Below are 16228 nucleotides of genomic sequence, written 5' to 3'. Positions count from 1 at the left end.
GTACCACTAAATAGAGAAGCAAAACAAGGCAGGGTGAATAAACATTGTACTCTGAAGAGAAGCAGTTCTGGATTCAGCAAAACATCTGCCATAACAAACTGCAGGAAGAAATGGTGAAACCTTAAACCTAGACCATTGTGAACTGTCAGGAACTCTCTGTTGCCAGGAGCCTGCCGAGCACTGCGGGACTTTCGGTGACCTGCTGCGTGGAAGCTGTAGTAGTGCACCGGGCATGGCTCTACGCACAGGTTAATGCTCTTATATACATATGTACGCCATGACGATTCCCACAGATGTTTGGTCTTGTTCATGGAAGGTGAACACTTGATATAACAAAGAATGGAAATTAATACATCTTTGTGATCATTAAAAAATTACACATCTCTCTAAATTAGGGAGAACAAACTCATGTAAGGAGTTGAGGCCTGTTACCAATATGGCAACATAATGTTGCTACTTACATTGGTTTGCTGCCCAACGTAACACACAGCACAAAAAATTCTGCATGCTGCACTTCTATGGGTTATGAGGCAGTGGGTTGGTAAGGTGCATTGAGGACGAATGGCAACCTAGTGAACAAATTCATGCCCCATGCGCTGGATAGCCGACAGGCATTTGTAGGTACTAAATATAAAATCTCCTAGATTGTTAGCTCTTTAGGACAGGGTCCTTTCCTCCTCCTGTGTCACTATCTTTTTTTCTCTGTCATTTGCGCTGCGTAATATGTTGGCGGTATATAAATCCTGTTTAATAATAATATTAAATTGTAATCATTCAATGGGAAAAGACCCGCAAATTACTTAATTCATGCAAACAATATAATTCCTAGTACACCCCATATGACAGTGATAGTCTTTCTCCAAAACACTCAAACAATTGTTTCTGTTTTTTGGCCTGTCTGCTAACAACTTCATAGTCCTGTTATTACACAACCAAGCTAAAATGACCAAAATTAGGAGAAAAACATTTTTATGGTAACCTTTCATTTGCAAGATAATTAGACATGTGTTCTTTTATCATCCAAATAAATAATAACATTTGGGTAAAATAGAAGTCACTAGCTAATAAAGGCTTGTATGTGTATGATCCCAAGGAAGATGCTGATAGGGGAGAGCAGAGTCAGAGAGATGAGCCCATCAGTCTACGGCTCCCCTTTCACCATCCAGTCACTGGCTGGAAAAGATCTTTAAATATTGCTTAACTCCAGCAGAGAAAAATCAAATCTCCTGATCTGTCAGACAGATCTGCGCTATGTGGCAGAGCTGTGTAAATCTCCAGAGTAAATGGACAGAAATATGGATTCTTGGAAGGTTCAACATTTCAAATATATTTATTTTATCTGTGTGCTTAGCTGTGTGCTTGGAGTTCAGCTTTGAGATCTTGATCCTTGAAATGCTTTAGACAGGTAATTTAAAGAAGTGCTGGATGTGCATAATAATGGTAAAACATCAAAATATTTTTAAGCCCAGAGCAATTTGCGCTTGGATTCGTGAAAGTCACAGTTACAAAAGCTGATCCGTAGCCACAAACAAATGTTTAACATGTTCTTAAAAGGCTGAAACCCACAGAGGAAGTACATTCCTGCTGCTGTGGCCAGGGTCTTGTTTCACTAGAGGTGTGTTTGACATAAAGTCTTGAAGAACCTCTCTAGAGAAAATGGTTTTAAGAACAGACGTACTAGAATTTTATTGCCTTTGATATATCAGCCCTAATACTTTTTATTTTTTTTACTTTTTTACTTTTAGATGGGATCTCCACTTTACAAGACTGGGCCCTGCTTCAGACCCCTCTGGGAAAAATTATTAGTCTCCACCTCCTTATAGCCTTCCAATATACCTGAACTGCCAAGCTGTGACACTTTTTAAAATTCCATTTGTAAACATTAAAATGGGAAACCGCAGCTCTTGGCAACTGTAACACGGATATTGATTCAGTGTTTAGGGGATAGTCTCAAACACTGGCCACTTGGTACATCATAACTAAAGTGTGGGGCAGTTGCCACCATGGAAGGTCCATAGCAGTGCTAAACGACATGATGGCCCCTTGCCATATGAACTGCAGAGCAAATTAAAAATATTTTAATGGTGCCGCTTACTGGGACATTTCCTGCCACTCCTTTTTTTCAGAGCAAAAGGATGTTGCTGGGAAGAGGTCTTCAAGGAAGCCTGCTGTCTCTGGGAAAGAAGTGGATTCATGAAATCTACATAGGACACTAAATGGTCTGGGTCCAGGGACTTTTTCTTTTGTTAGTTTTCCTCATTTTTGGTATTGTGCCTATTGCAAAACATGTCAGCATGCAACTTGTTCTTGCTTGCTATTTTAAAAAGAATACTGTTTTGCATCTGTTGCTGGTGAAATTGATTGCTTTATAGACAATTAGTTTCCTTTCCCTAAACCTAATTACAGGTGCTTCTTAAAATCACCCAGAAGGCAGTATTTTTTTTTTACTTTCATAATGATAAAAGTTGTTGGGAGCTTGAGTTGAGTCCATATTTTGGTTTAAATAGTTTAAGGTAATCAGTGATTGGTTTATTAAAAATGCATATTTCTACACTTATAATAGGTTGTGGCCTATTTAATATTAGTTTTTTTCAATTATACTAAAAGTTGCATTGCCCACTGTGATGGACTTTTGTGTATTTCTGTGCAGTAAAGTTAAAAATGTGTCTTATTTATAAAATATTATCTACCTAAGTAATCTTTAATCTGTTTCTTCCTTTCATTTATCTACCTTGCACTGAAAGGGAGAACTTGTTCAGCATGTGCTACACTGACAGCTTTATCAGATATGAAGCAACAGCTGTTCAGCCACATCCAAAAAATTAAGAATTATTTGTGAGATAGTCCATGGTGAAATATGTAGTGGAGAAAAGCTTTAACTGTGAAATGTTATTAGTATTTATGCCAAATTACAAGCTTATTAGAACCAACCTGTCATGGAGTTCTCCGAGGTGCACAGTTGCTCTCTTAACTTTTCAATATCGTCGGGATGTGCCTGCTCATACAAAGTACTTCCAAACCATTCTGACTGAGGCTGGTTTAGTACAGGAGTGAGCGAGTCCGACACGTAGATGACTCTACCCGTTTCTGCTGCCACTACAAACAGAAAGCCATCAGCAGCTTCCAGTATTAGATGCTTCAGCTCCTGGTAAAAAGAGAAACATGACAAGTAAAGAGTACACGAACCAACATCACTGAAGAGCTGGAATTAAATGGTCTATAAACTACTAATAGAAGAGAAAATTATAACTGTGGTGCAGGAGCTCCTAACAAGCATTACTTTTCAATAAAGCAATGTAGTTTGTAAAATTAGTTTGTTCAAATTTTGCAACCATTCCACCACAATTTACCATCAATAAATATTTAAGGTGGGGTCACATTGTTGTGAACTCACACTGACATGTTTTCCTGTGCATTATAAAATGGGCTACATTGAGGTAGCCCATTCATTTGGTACATGCATTTGGTTTGGCATTCAAAATGCATGGCAGTACAAAACAATGCATTTAGTACCATACATTTTGGTAATGTGTTTTCTACCATATATCACCTATGTGAGTTCACCCTTTACGTTAATAATTACAATAATTATAATAATTTTTTTGCAATGAGTGCCAAAAAGAGCTAAAAATATCAGTCACATTGCTAAAAATAAAAGCAATTACAGCAAATACCACCTACCTTTCCAAATATAATCCTGCTTTTTTTTGCTGAAGCTGGTTGTTTACAGGGATAATATTCATTTGTTTTGATGATTGCATATTGAATGAATATTTAAAGACAACCTGTCATTAGCCAAAATACCTGTGCATGAAGCCTAAAATGGAAGCAGTTATTCTCCCAGACCTCACACTTATTCAAAGGCAGTGATGCTGAACCTGTTTAGTTTCCCTACTGGTGACCTCACTGACTTTGAACTAGTGTGCAACATGGAGCCTGTAGAATGATGGCTGCCAATTCAAGCTCCTTACTTAGGTATTTTGCTTTGCAGCGGTTTCAAAGGAAACATGTAGGCTGTGAACCATGTAGGCTGTGATTGCTGATCTCTTACTGAAGCCAGACTCAAAAATGGAAGCTTTTTCTCACTTCAGATTTCAAAAAAACATTTAAGCATGCACAGTATATAAAGTGTACCTTATACATCTCAAAGTCAATTAAGTTTTATTTGTTATGCAAGTGTCTATTTGTACAAATATAGTGTTACAATCATTTGTGTTAATACCTCCCTAACTGACCTTAAACTCAGTGGGTCTAATTTAAACTAGTAATAAAGCTGAACTCCAGGATAGGCAAACATTGTCTAAATGCTGGAGGTGTGTGCATTCCTATTTGGATCTTGGCGTGCTTTGTGTATTTCTTTTAGATCTGTGCACAAATCCAGAGTGAACATTTCGTTTCCTTTAAATAGGACCAGTCAATGCTGATCTCTCTCCTTGAGCAGGATGACTGGTCTTGTATCTACCCCCTGTATTTTTAGCAGGCAGTACTAAAGTGGATCTGAACCTTAACAAGAAAAAGTGTGAGCAGGCAGGTTTGTTATTGCAGAAGGGACAGGTGATGTCTCTTATGCAATAAAATAAACTTACCTGCCTCTTTGCAATTTTGATGTTTCAATGAACACAACTCAGCTCAGTGTGTATAATGTTGCTGACATGACCCTGGCAGCCGGAAACAGAAATCCAGTGCACAAGAATGGGAGATACATCTGACCAGGCCAATCAAGGAGGCTGAAGAACTAGAAGAGTACCGAGTAAAGATGGTGGTGCCTACGACCAGAGCAAGAACAAGTGAGCGTAATAAAAAAAATTGCATTCTGGCAGGTAAATGTATTTTATAGCACAAAGGACATGTGACCTGTCTGCTCTCACTTTTTTTCTTGAAACCTAAGCACAGTTATAATATCACTGCTACATTAACAATGTAATATTTGGGTTTGTAAAGGTATTTGGTGAACACAAGCTAATGTATATCCTTTATGGTTATAGAGAAAGATGTGTAAATGAATTTTTTTGTGCCTGGAGTTCAGCATCAATAATTAATGTGCTTGAAAAGCATAATCACAAACACACTAAAATATACATTTCTAACTACTGACCTGGATTTCCAGCAATTGATAAAAATTGTGTTTGATACCTTGTTTCTCAGTGATATGTAGAGAGACCCAGCAATGGTCCAGCATACAGAAAATGATGCTGTAAATATTTAATGCACTGAGGCACCAGCTATCAATTATATCCTAAGGCAGACATTAAAGCCCAACTCCGGATTTTTTTAAATCTTGGCACTGTAATATTTTTTTAATTCTGTCTCTGTCCTTTTTGGGTGTTTTGTCACTCCATGGTATATCCTCGAGAGGAACTGCCATACCCAAACAACCAAAAGGTGTTGCCAAAACTGGTAATCTCCCTAAAAAGGACATACACAGCAACCTTGTTCCTACTCAGTATGAAACTAACAAAAACATTTTGGCTGGAGTTGTTCTTAAACCAATCACATCTATTAATGGTTAGATTTCTGGTGAAATTCTAGTAGTCATTAGCAAGTTTATTACGCCTTGTATGCATACATCATTAGGAAAATTTGCAAAGCATCAGCACCTGTTCTGTTAGGAAGGAGGGTTTATAAGCTCCGTCTGTTGATTTATTTCCTGTCCCTCTCATGGATTTCATATGGGACACAGCCATGCGCAGGATGGTGAGCTTGTCAGGTTTGCGTGCGAGGGCACTGCAGGTGGGAACCATGTCGGACAGCTCTGTGATGTACTGTGTCATCTTATTCCTCCGACGTCTTTCAATTTCACTGTGATTCTCTCTGAAAGCAGAATCAGAGCAGGAGAAAAAAACGGAAGAGTATAAGAATCAGCACCAAGCAGAGCCGTCCAGGGACACGGTCCCCGCAACCCAACAAACACACGTTTGTGGGACTGGACAGGAAGTAAGTATACAAGAGTCTTTATCAGTGTCTGTTCAGCTTCCATTTCAGTTTCCATCTCATTTGAATCTTGCTAACAACCTGCTGGAATTGTGCTTGTTCATAAAACATTCCAAAGTCTGATTAGATATTTTTTTTTTATCAGGATTATTTTTAAAATGTATAAAAGTTTGTTTATTTAATGAATTTGCTGCTGGGCCTCGAAGTGTATTAAACTGCAGGACACTTCAGCAGTAAATAGACTGATGGGTTTAGGTCAAGGTTCACTCATAAATTTGCTGGAACATTAAAGGTCAATGCTCAGTCACAACTCTAAGATCTTTAAATGCCTTTCTTTAAAGTTGGGTTGCAGACCAATGCAATGAACTAAATGTACGATAACATTGGCTGCGAAAGGCATTCATGTAATTGAAACGTTACAAAACAATTCAATTTAAGAAACATCTTTACTATTAATTTCCTATTGAGTCATACCTGAATTATTGTGTTTTGGACAGGAGCTGAAAAAACACTGGTGAAGATTCTGTAGATGAAGAATATCATGTGCTGTACATGTCAGCAGGTCACCAATTGTGTCAGTGTGTCCTGGTCTAGTTTAGTGTCATGCACAAACCCACTTACCGTTCAGTGCCAACAAACAGCTTTCAGAGAACTGGAAATGGTCACTGATGAGACATACAAAAATGGTTCCTAGTACTTACACAGCAAGTGCAGCACAACTTGGACTTGAGAAACAAATGCATCACTCTTGATTCCAAATATTAAGCATTATATGTTGTATAAGACAAAAGAACAAAGCAGCTCTAGTGCTGTACCTAGGTCAGCAGATCAGCAGTCCTAATGAATAAACACAGGAAAAGAATCTGAGAACAGTGCCAATAGAAACCAATCACATTTAGCTTAATGTTTCCAACCTGCATTATAACATGGTAGCCTCAATCTGATTGGATGCTATGTGCAAAATGTCCAGATTTTTATCTAATAGTCTTCAAGGGGGTTCTGTTATGAGGCAAGTAGAGAAGCAGTGGAGAAGACTGGAACAAGATTAAGAATGTTTTTACTTTTGAATAGGATGCCAGATATTGATTTTGTAAAACCTTTGTAAAAAAAAAAAAAAAAAAGTTTACACACATGCACATAATCTCTTGAAGAGGGAGTATAAAATTGGGGTCACTAAGTTATTGTCAGTAAAAATTTGTAAATTTGGTGTCATATTCTATACCTGGGAAATGTATATGCTGCCTTGCATCAAGGACACTTAGACCAATGGAGTTAATAAAGGTAAAGAAGCTGTTCATTTAGCAAACAGAATTTGTCACTTTGCAAAATGAATGTTTACTTAATAATAAATAAATAAATGAAGCTGCGTTTTTAATCATCATTCAACCACATTTCAAAAATTCAATTATACGAATGCTAGAATTGTCCTCCCCTCTCTATACAGAAGAACGACACTGTATGCACAGAGCTCATTCAGTCTTTTGTCGTTGGAAAGGATCGTAAAAGATCCTTTCCAATGACAATTATTGCACATGTGTAAGCAGCCTTAGATTCACCTTATTAACTAAGATATGTGTAAACACCCTTTGTAAGGTGAATATTCCCTCTGGCTAATGAGCAGCCTCTACTCCTTCTCTAAAACAACCCCATTGATTGTCCACATTGAATTTAGGTAATAAGTGAACTGCTGCATGTCCAAGCACTCTTTTCTTAAACAAGTTTTACAAAAACAGAACAAGGAATCTTCACAGTCGACAAGTCCAGAGACATCATTGTGTAATCCAACAAACAATTCAGTAAGTAGCCTTTAAAAGATATAGAAAAGAAATACAAAAAAGTCACATGATCTAACGTTAAAGAACTTTTAAAGCCAATTTTTATTTTCCTGGATAAAGTATGTGAATGGTAGACCAATGCATTTTTTTAATGGAATTGCCTAAGATGGAGACATTACAGGATGTAAATCTGTCGCCTAAGGATTAGTATACCTGGGACAATTTTCACTTCTCATTCTATTTTAAACCTAATAAAATGATCTAAAGTGGATGTGAAGGGAAATCAGAAGTGATTGTAGGCAACCAGTTTCTGGATTTACAATGGATGTATCAGACATATTGACATGTTGAATGATCATTTGTTGTGTACAATGATCATTCAAATCTGAAAAAATCAAAACGGCAGAATATCATATACGTATGTGCAATGTTTTGGATCTTTCATTGCATTGGCTGGTTGACTGAAAAACTGGCAGTGAATCTGCTCATGTATACTAGACCAAAGACAGCTGGTACCAGTACAGGTGTTCCTTGGTGGAGTTCCTCTCTATTCCTGTTCTGCTGACTACTGTAAATGTAACATGCTTACCACTTTTGATCCAGGTTGTCACATGAATCAAAAGTGGTAATCTCCCCAGCAGAGACACAGATGGCAATGCAAACCTGACCGGGACTATAACCCTTTCTCTCCTCTATCCAAAACTAATAAAAATTGGCTTTAGATAAAATGAAATTTTGAGGTTTATTTAATAGGAAAACAGGCAATTAAAAATGTCCCTATTTAAGTTACGCTGCTGCTTAATATGTTGGCGCTATATAAATACTGTTTAATATTATTAATAATAAAAATAATAACATTAACAATACTGTTTTAGATGTTAATAATACTATATGATCTCTCTTTGTTTTAAATGATGATAGGTAAAAATCTGACTTTGCAAACATTATTCTATACAATGCCTAATAAATAAATCTGAATGTCTAAACAATTCAAGGTGGCTAAAAAATATAATAATATTTCTTCTATCAACTTGGTATGCATGACCAAAGCTCCTGGTCTTCCACCATAAAGACAGCATTTTGTTCTCTTAAAAAGTGAAGCTTCATTCAGACAGATCATATACAATGACTCCAAATGCTAATTTAATCACATAGTAAATTAAAATTCTTGCAATCAATCACACGGTGCCTAAACATGTTGTTATATGGAACATTCATCATCAATACTGAGCAATTAAACTTTGCTTTTTTTTAGTGAATTGTTGATTTACTGTACTTTGTTTGAATATTGTGCAATACATTCTTGTTTCTCTTTATTGACTAACCGCACTGCGGGGAGGCATGTTAAATGTTTGGTTTTGTAAAAATTCTGATTAAAATAATGTTTATCCTGGTGTATGCAATCTGTCTTGCTGACAGAGTTCATGTTAACCAGCAGGTGAATATCTATTAATACAAAGTGTTCTCTTTTCACACTGCGCTGTCCTGAGCTGCTTTCAGACCTAAGCCCTGTAAATGACTGAAGCCGAGAGGCGTTCTCGGTGACAGCGAGGTGCTCATGTGCGTGGGTGAAGGTGGTTGGCTGCGGTGTATAGAAAAGAACAGTGTATACACAGCTGGGCTAATTCAACATCAGGAATCCACCAGACTGGACGACATGTTATCTAATATTCCACTTTCAGGATGTCAGGCTTCTACTCCTTTCGCTTCCTAGAGCTGGAAAGACCTGCAGAATATCAGCATGTTATATATTTGAATGACAGAGGAATGTAGGCAGGACAGTAAGCGGCTGCCAGGTATACAGAGCTATTAATTTTGACAAGTGTGGAATCTAACTCCCACATGGCAAGCCAGGGCAATACACCCCAAAACTACTTATCTGTGCTTCACAGTCCATTTGGAACCACCCAGCTCAAAATCACATCCATTATTTTAGATAAACAGATGTACAGGCAAAATTAACAGCAGGGTTAAGTATGTGTAAAAAATTAATCAAAATACTGATGCAACCAGATATAAGGGTGGTTCTGTTTGCAAAGCTGTAAATTTGTACGTTAGACTGCAATCAGCATATTAATGCAACAACATTTTTTCTAATTGCTTTACAATATCTTAGTTGAACTGATGAAAAATATAGATTTATATGACAATCCGAGCATCCAAGGTATTCTAGTCATCTGTTATAACCAATTGCATTCTCCCCTTTTTCAACTGCAGCATGGAAGAATAATTGGAAGATTTGATATTATGGTGATGGTTAGCAGTGTGTAAGACGGAGACAGATAAAATATACCCTGGCTGTCATTATTGTAATGTAGGTATACCATTATGTTCTGCATGCGTGTCATGTCTGCCCAGATGGCTCCCCTCTCATCTTCAAACCTGGAAACAAACAACCAGCTCTCTCAGCGGGGATGACAAACCTGCTACGCTGATAAGGACCAGCAATCTGAAGCAATCTCCTACCTTACATTTCAGTATCTGCAACTTGCAACTTTACCTGTGGAACAAAGAGAAAATAATATAAAAAAAGGCAAATATGAATTTCGAGAGAAACAATCAAAAAGTACCCTAAACACTTACCTTGAAAATTTGCTGGGCCCCTCTCCGTCTTCATCATCAAATTCCATTCTGTTAAAAGAAAGTGTGTGAGTTTGTAGTATATTATCTGTCAGTGCAGATCACATACATGCTAGAAAGGTTAAAATAAAATATTACTTTTTATGGTTCTTAGATTGCAAGCTCTTCTGAGCAAGGTCCTCTCCTCCTGCTGTGTCACTGTCTGTGTCAGTCTGTCATTTGCAACCCTTATTTAATGTACAGCGCTGTGTAATATGTTGGCGCTATATAAATACTGTTTATTAATATTAATAATAATAATATTCATGGAAAAACACAGTCACAGTTCATTACCAGGATATTCCTAAATGAACATCTAAAAAGGTTGAGATTTATCTACTGGATAAAGGTTGATTATCTGATCTGCAGACAACTGAATCATTTAGGTAAATTTAAACTGCTGGTTAACCACTGGCTAACCCCACACCACCAACAACCACTATGTGTGAAATAGCCATTCACCCTAATGGTCATGTACACACATTAGTGGTTGGAAGGCAGTACAGTTATTTGCAGGTAAAAATCCACAAGATGAAGCATTCTGCAAGTGGCAGCCACAACTAACCATGTGTCCAGGTATTCATCCAAATCCATACACAATGGAGAGAAGAAACCCTTGTGCTTGACTGCCATTTTTCTGCAAAACCATGTACAACCGCTATATACAGATTTTTAGGCTGTCATTGTGAACTTATTGTAAAGAAAACATACATTATGTACACATGCTTACTTCATGACTTCAATTAGAGATCTCTGTATGCTTCTCTTAGATATGGCCATACTCATATTGCTGGTTACTGGCCTTCATTTATATGGACAGCTTAATTAACATTGCTGCTGCATTTACTATTTACAACTAAAATCTGCAAATTTCGTTAAATGAAATAAATAAGTAATAAATGAGAACCTTAACCTTTTTACATTACATAGAACTATTATAATTCAACAGGATTTACTGTATATAGCGCCAACATATTAGGCAGCGCTGTACATTAAATAGAAGTTGCAAAAGACAGACAGGTACAGACAGTAACACAGGAGGAGGAGAGCACCCTGCCCCGAAGAGCTTACAATCTAAGAGGTGGGGGAAGTATCACACAATATGGAATGGTGGGTAAGTAATAAGGATTTAAGACAGGTAGGTGAGTTTGAAAAGATGGGTTTTAAGAGCTCTTTTACATGAGCAGAAAGTAGGATCAAGCTGAATAGGCCGAGGAAGACCATTCCAGAGAGTCGGGGCAGCTCTAGAAAAGTCTTGGAGCCGTGCGTGTGATGAGGTTATGAGTGAGGAAGTCATTGGTAGGTCATTGGAGGACTAAAGAGACTACAACAGTTAAGCATTTTTATAGGATCCTAAAAGCATATGGCCCACATCAAAATCCAACAATTAACCGCATATTTACTATTCTAGAGACAAATAAATTCTGTAGGAGGAATTCAAACTGCCTAAGAAATCCCACCCAAACACAGGGAGAACATACATATGCTATGCAAATAGTGTCCTAGTCCTGGGACCCTGGGAATTGGACCCACTGTGGTGTCCATGGTAAAAACAAACCACATGGGACCTGCAAACTTATTGCCACTAGCTCGCCCTCCTTTAAACTCTTTTATTAGAAAGTGCTAATCATGTCCAATACTTCATTGAAGACAGTATGATAGACCATATTAAAAACATATTTAGTGCAGCTGGGATCATAGGACCATCAAAGTTTCCCATAAAATGATTACTAGTAATGAAGCAGAATACTGTGTTGTAAGAATAGGCCACTATCTGGAGGATATATGACTAAGTGCTGTCGTACAATGCTGTAGAAACACAGAATGTGCCAGTGATGTGACTTTTCCCACCATCCTGGCCCAGGAAACAGGAAACAAAGTAGAGATGTGAGACATGGGCTTGTATTAAACAAACACACGCCTCTCTTCCCATTGATAACCGGACGATTCTTCAGTCACACGGAAGGGAGGAGAAATCTTCATTCCCAAATGAATCTTTCAAAGGTAGAAGAGTGTTTGACAGCTCACATCCTATTCAGCAACCACCAGCAAAGCAATGCTGCCATTTCCCTCTACAATATACGTCGTGATTGTAATGTTCCTCCCTTGGTGCACACATTTGGCTGTGCATGCTCTGATGTAAAATAATCTAATCTTGCACACCACCTTTCTGATTGCCGTATGTTTTGTTAGGTGTGTTTAGCCGGGTTCTCCAGTTAGCTCTGCACACCCTCCTGGCTGTCAGTTCAGGGGATGGCCCTGTACAGATGGGAAAATGTGGTGCGGAGTGGTACAAATAAGGTGAAGACAAGTACTCTGAAGCAACAGCAGCCAAGGCTTCATAGCCAAGCAGCGTCCATTCCAAAGCTAGCAGATGAAAAACATACGCTCTATGAAACTACATCTCTATTCACATAAAATTTTAGAACAAATTGGTGCTACCTCCAACCTTAGCCTTCTGTTTTCCTGGGAAAAATGAAAAATGCAACAGGGGAAATGTATCAATTTGCACAGCAAGCGAATGATTTGCAGGAGCAGTGAGACAGATCATGCAATAGATTTATTACAAGGTTAAAGCTTCAGTCATAAATTCCTTCTTTAGCTGCTTTAAATCGCACCTGTGTTAACCTGACCCGGGCCACTTCTTAATCTGTCTCTGTTTAATTTGAAATCTGTCTCAAGCTCAGTAATCAATCTGTTTGAGGAATTCATACATACAGCTGGGTCACAAATACATTGTAAACCTGTCGCAGAAACTTTACAAAGTGCTGATTTGTACCTGGTGACTAATTTCCTTGATAACTGTCCCCCAGTGTGGTTTGCTTGTTATGACGAGTTGAGTTTACTGTTATATACAAAGGAACTGAAAAAAAGATTTCTGCAGTGATATCATTATTGGTATTAAACAGTATTTATATAGCGCCAACATATTACGCAGCACTGTACATTAAAAGGAGGTTGCGAATGACAGACAGTGAGGAGGAGAGGACCCTGCCCCGAAGAGCTTACAATCTTAGACCAGAACTGCTCATTTTCTAGCCTGCAAAGAGCAATTGAGATCGGACTCTTGCTCTTGGCATCACAAACACTTTGAGACTGTGGTATTCGTTATAGAATATGTGCTACAATAATTGTGTGATTGTCTATCATTATAAAGTCAGCATGCAAAATGTGAGATATACGATAAAAAACTGAATCCAAGAATGAGGCTCATCACAAGAATATTGTAGAGGAAGAGATGGTGGAAGAAATCCTAATAATTGGATAAAATTAGGAAGGTCAAGCATCTCCTTAGATGATCTCATCCTGAAGACATCTGAAGCTATGGAATCTGACTTAGGATGTTCTCTAATCCAGCAGATAGCAGGAGCAACATTGACTGGTACAGAGAACTTTCAGAGATTTTTAGGTTTCATTATGCCATCACTGGAAAAAAAACTGTTGCTTGTTTTGGACATAATAGTGAACCCTTTGGGTTCTTCCAGAGTTTGCTAGGGGTTATTATTATTATTAATATTGTTATTATTATTAATAATATAATAATAAACAGTATTTATATGGCACCAACATATTATGGAGCGCTTTACAAGACAGACAAATACAGACAGTGACACCAAAGGAGCAGAGGACCCTGCCCTGAACGTTCCTTGAGCAATCTGTCCCTCTCAGGTCAGTTTAAGTGACTCTCATGATGTTTTTGGCTGTCTATAAGGGTGATTTTCTTCCCAATGGCCAACAATGTAATAGGAATTCTTCCCACTAACCACCATGCTAATATACTGTGAGCTGTGGATATAGTAATTATAGAATGCGATCCCTGAGACCTGAAAGTATTTCAAGGGTTCCCCACGTTAAAAGGGTTGAGAAAGGTTGATTTAAAACCTTTATCACTTTTTAACTACTGTGTGTGTACTCATCAGGAAAACCTACTTCAAAACGTACCTAAACTCAAAATTTTTACTTTACATAAAAAGGGTAGAAACCCCTTTTATTTAGGGTAAAACTTGTATTTTAAAAAAAAAAGGGTGCAGCGCCTCCTCTTTCTGTGCTGATCACAGCAGCGATCAAGACAGAATGGCAGTGCAAAGCCTTCCGGGATACCTACGTCACGCATCCTGGGAGGCTCTTGGCTGCTACTTCTGCGCATGCCCTAATCCAATCTAATCTCAGAAGGAGCCCTTTCAATTATGGAAGAAAAAAAATTGTCCAGTTCACACATGCACAGTGATATTGTCAATCTTTTTCACCATCTACGTAACCGATCTTGCGCCTGCGCAGTGTGATATTGGGTGGCATAGAAAGAAGAACCCGGAAGAAGAGAGAAAAAGATGTTGGCGCTGACGACTCAGGGCCCAAATAAGGAAACCTCCTGACGGATCTGCGTGATTAAAGGTGTTTTTTTTAATCTTGAGTTTAGTTCCACTTTAAATTTCCTGTCCCAGAAAAATGGGACAGCTAAGTAAGGTATTCCTATGTAAATCTATTCTCTACCTCAAACGTACAATTTTGTCCCTCGTTCTTGTCCTGCAATGGTCAAAGGAGGTGAGCAGGATCTCTCCAACAGGAAGATAGGCAGCAGTAAAACTTGTCAGTGGTTCTAATCCTTCTCCAGTTGACCAACGCTGGAGTTTCTGCTGAATCTTGTCTGCTGAGAGACACAAGAATAATGATGATTGGTTGTGAATGTAAAGGAAAGATCCTTGAGTGCTAGTAGCCATTATATGTTTAATATGGCAGGATGCTATAATAAACCATGGATGTCAGTCTATGTATTGAGTTTTTCTTTGCAATGACCAGCAGATTATTTTACAAATTTATCCACATGGCGAAGTTATAACAATGAAGAACGAATGTGGTTATTTGCTGTGGGTTTATAATCTGAATTTTTCTCTCTGCCATACCAAATAAGGACCATGGCCTCCTTCCAGGACATGACATTTGAATCTCTGTCATCCTCTAAATTGTTTTGGTAGACGGATAATGAAGCAAGACTCCAAGGTCAGCATATACCTTTCCCATAATAAGATGTATGTACTGATTAGGATCAGCTATCATCCAAGCAGGGAGGACAGCCAGCTCTGGCTTGGAAGAGGCCTTCGGAATGAAATGCCATCTTTACAACTGATGTAATAAAGTCCATTTACACTTCATCAGACGATCGCAGATGCTGCTGAATCTCTGAGCCTGAAACCTCTAGGGGGAAATGTGTGGTGTGCCTGCTGCTATGAGCCAATTAGACTTGGTAAACTGTCACAAAACCACATAATTACTACATATGGCCAACACTGCGGCTCTGATGGCCCATATTTAACACTATTCTGCACACAGTTCAATGCATGAGTGGATTTTAGCTAAATTGGCTCTCCCTAAATCCTTTACCCACTTCCCTGACAATGAAGCCAAGTTAAGAAATGAATTGTGTATAATTTACAGGAAATCTGCTATTATTATGTAGAAAAATAATGAAGTCAGTATATGGTTCATTTTTTTGTGTCTTTATAAGAAAGTTTCATGTAAGTCTGGGGACCTCTAGTGGTGGAAATAATACATTACACCAAATACAGTATGCAGAAGACACTACAGCAATGATTTTTACCCAGGGTTGTGTGGAACCCCTAAAGTTCCTCCAGAGGATCATGGAGCAAATTGTGCCTCTTTGGTCAGTCAAACTGACACCATTGATAGATAGATGAATGTCAGATTCCCTGCTTTATATATAAACCCCATGGTATATCTGAGAACCACACAATTGTTGAAGTTGAACACCGCCATACTCATACCAATGCAACAGAGTGAAGTTGAGCTAAACTTCTTTTACAGATTGTATAATATGGTCATGTAACAACCAAAAGCTGAGCACTACATTGATCATGCAAAAAGAAGGAATAAATTCCAATGAACAA

General features: G+C 38.1%; 1 protein-coding gene across 2 annotated transcripts in view; it reads right to left on the bottom strand.

The window, feature by feature from the left end:
- Positions 1–15058, bottom strand: part of ARNT2 (aryl hydrocarbon receptor nuclear translocator 2) — a 52304-nt gene extending 37246 nt beyond the window's left edge. For both annotated transcript variants that reach the window (XM_072402725.1, XM_072402726.1), the window contains exons 1-4: positions 14817–15058; positions 10290–10337; positions 5598–5811; positions 2932–3145 (exon numbers count right to left, since the gene is read on the bottom strand). In XM_072402725.1, the coding sequence (XP_072258826.1) occupies positions 2932–3145; positions 5598–5811; positions 10290–10337; positions 14817–15043 (703 nt within the window). In that variant the 5' untranslated portion in view covers positions 15044–15058. The remainder of the gene's footprint in view (positions 1–2931; positions 3146–5597; positions 5812–10289; positions 10338–14816) is intronic.
- Between the last annotated feature and the right edge of the window lie 1170 nt (positions 15059–16228).

Source organism: Pyxicephalus adspersus, chromosome 2 (genome assembly GCF_032062135.1).
Source record: "Pyxicephalus adspersus chromosome 2, UCB_Pads_2.0, whole genome shotgun sequence".
In the NCBI taxonomy this organism is placed as follows: Eukaryota; Metazoa; Chordata; class Amphibia; order Anura; family Pyxicephalidae; genus Pyxicephalus; species Pyxicephalus adspersus.
Note: the sequence above shows the minus strand (reverse complement) of the source record. Positions and strands in the feature narration are given on the sequence as shown.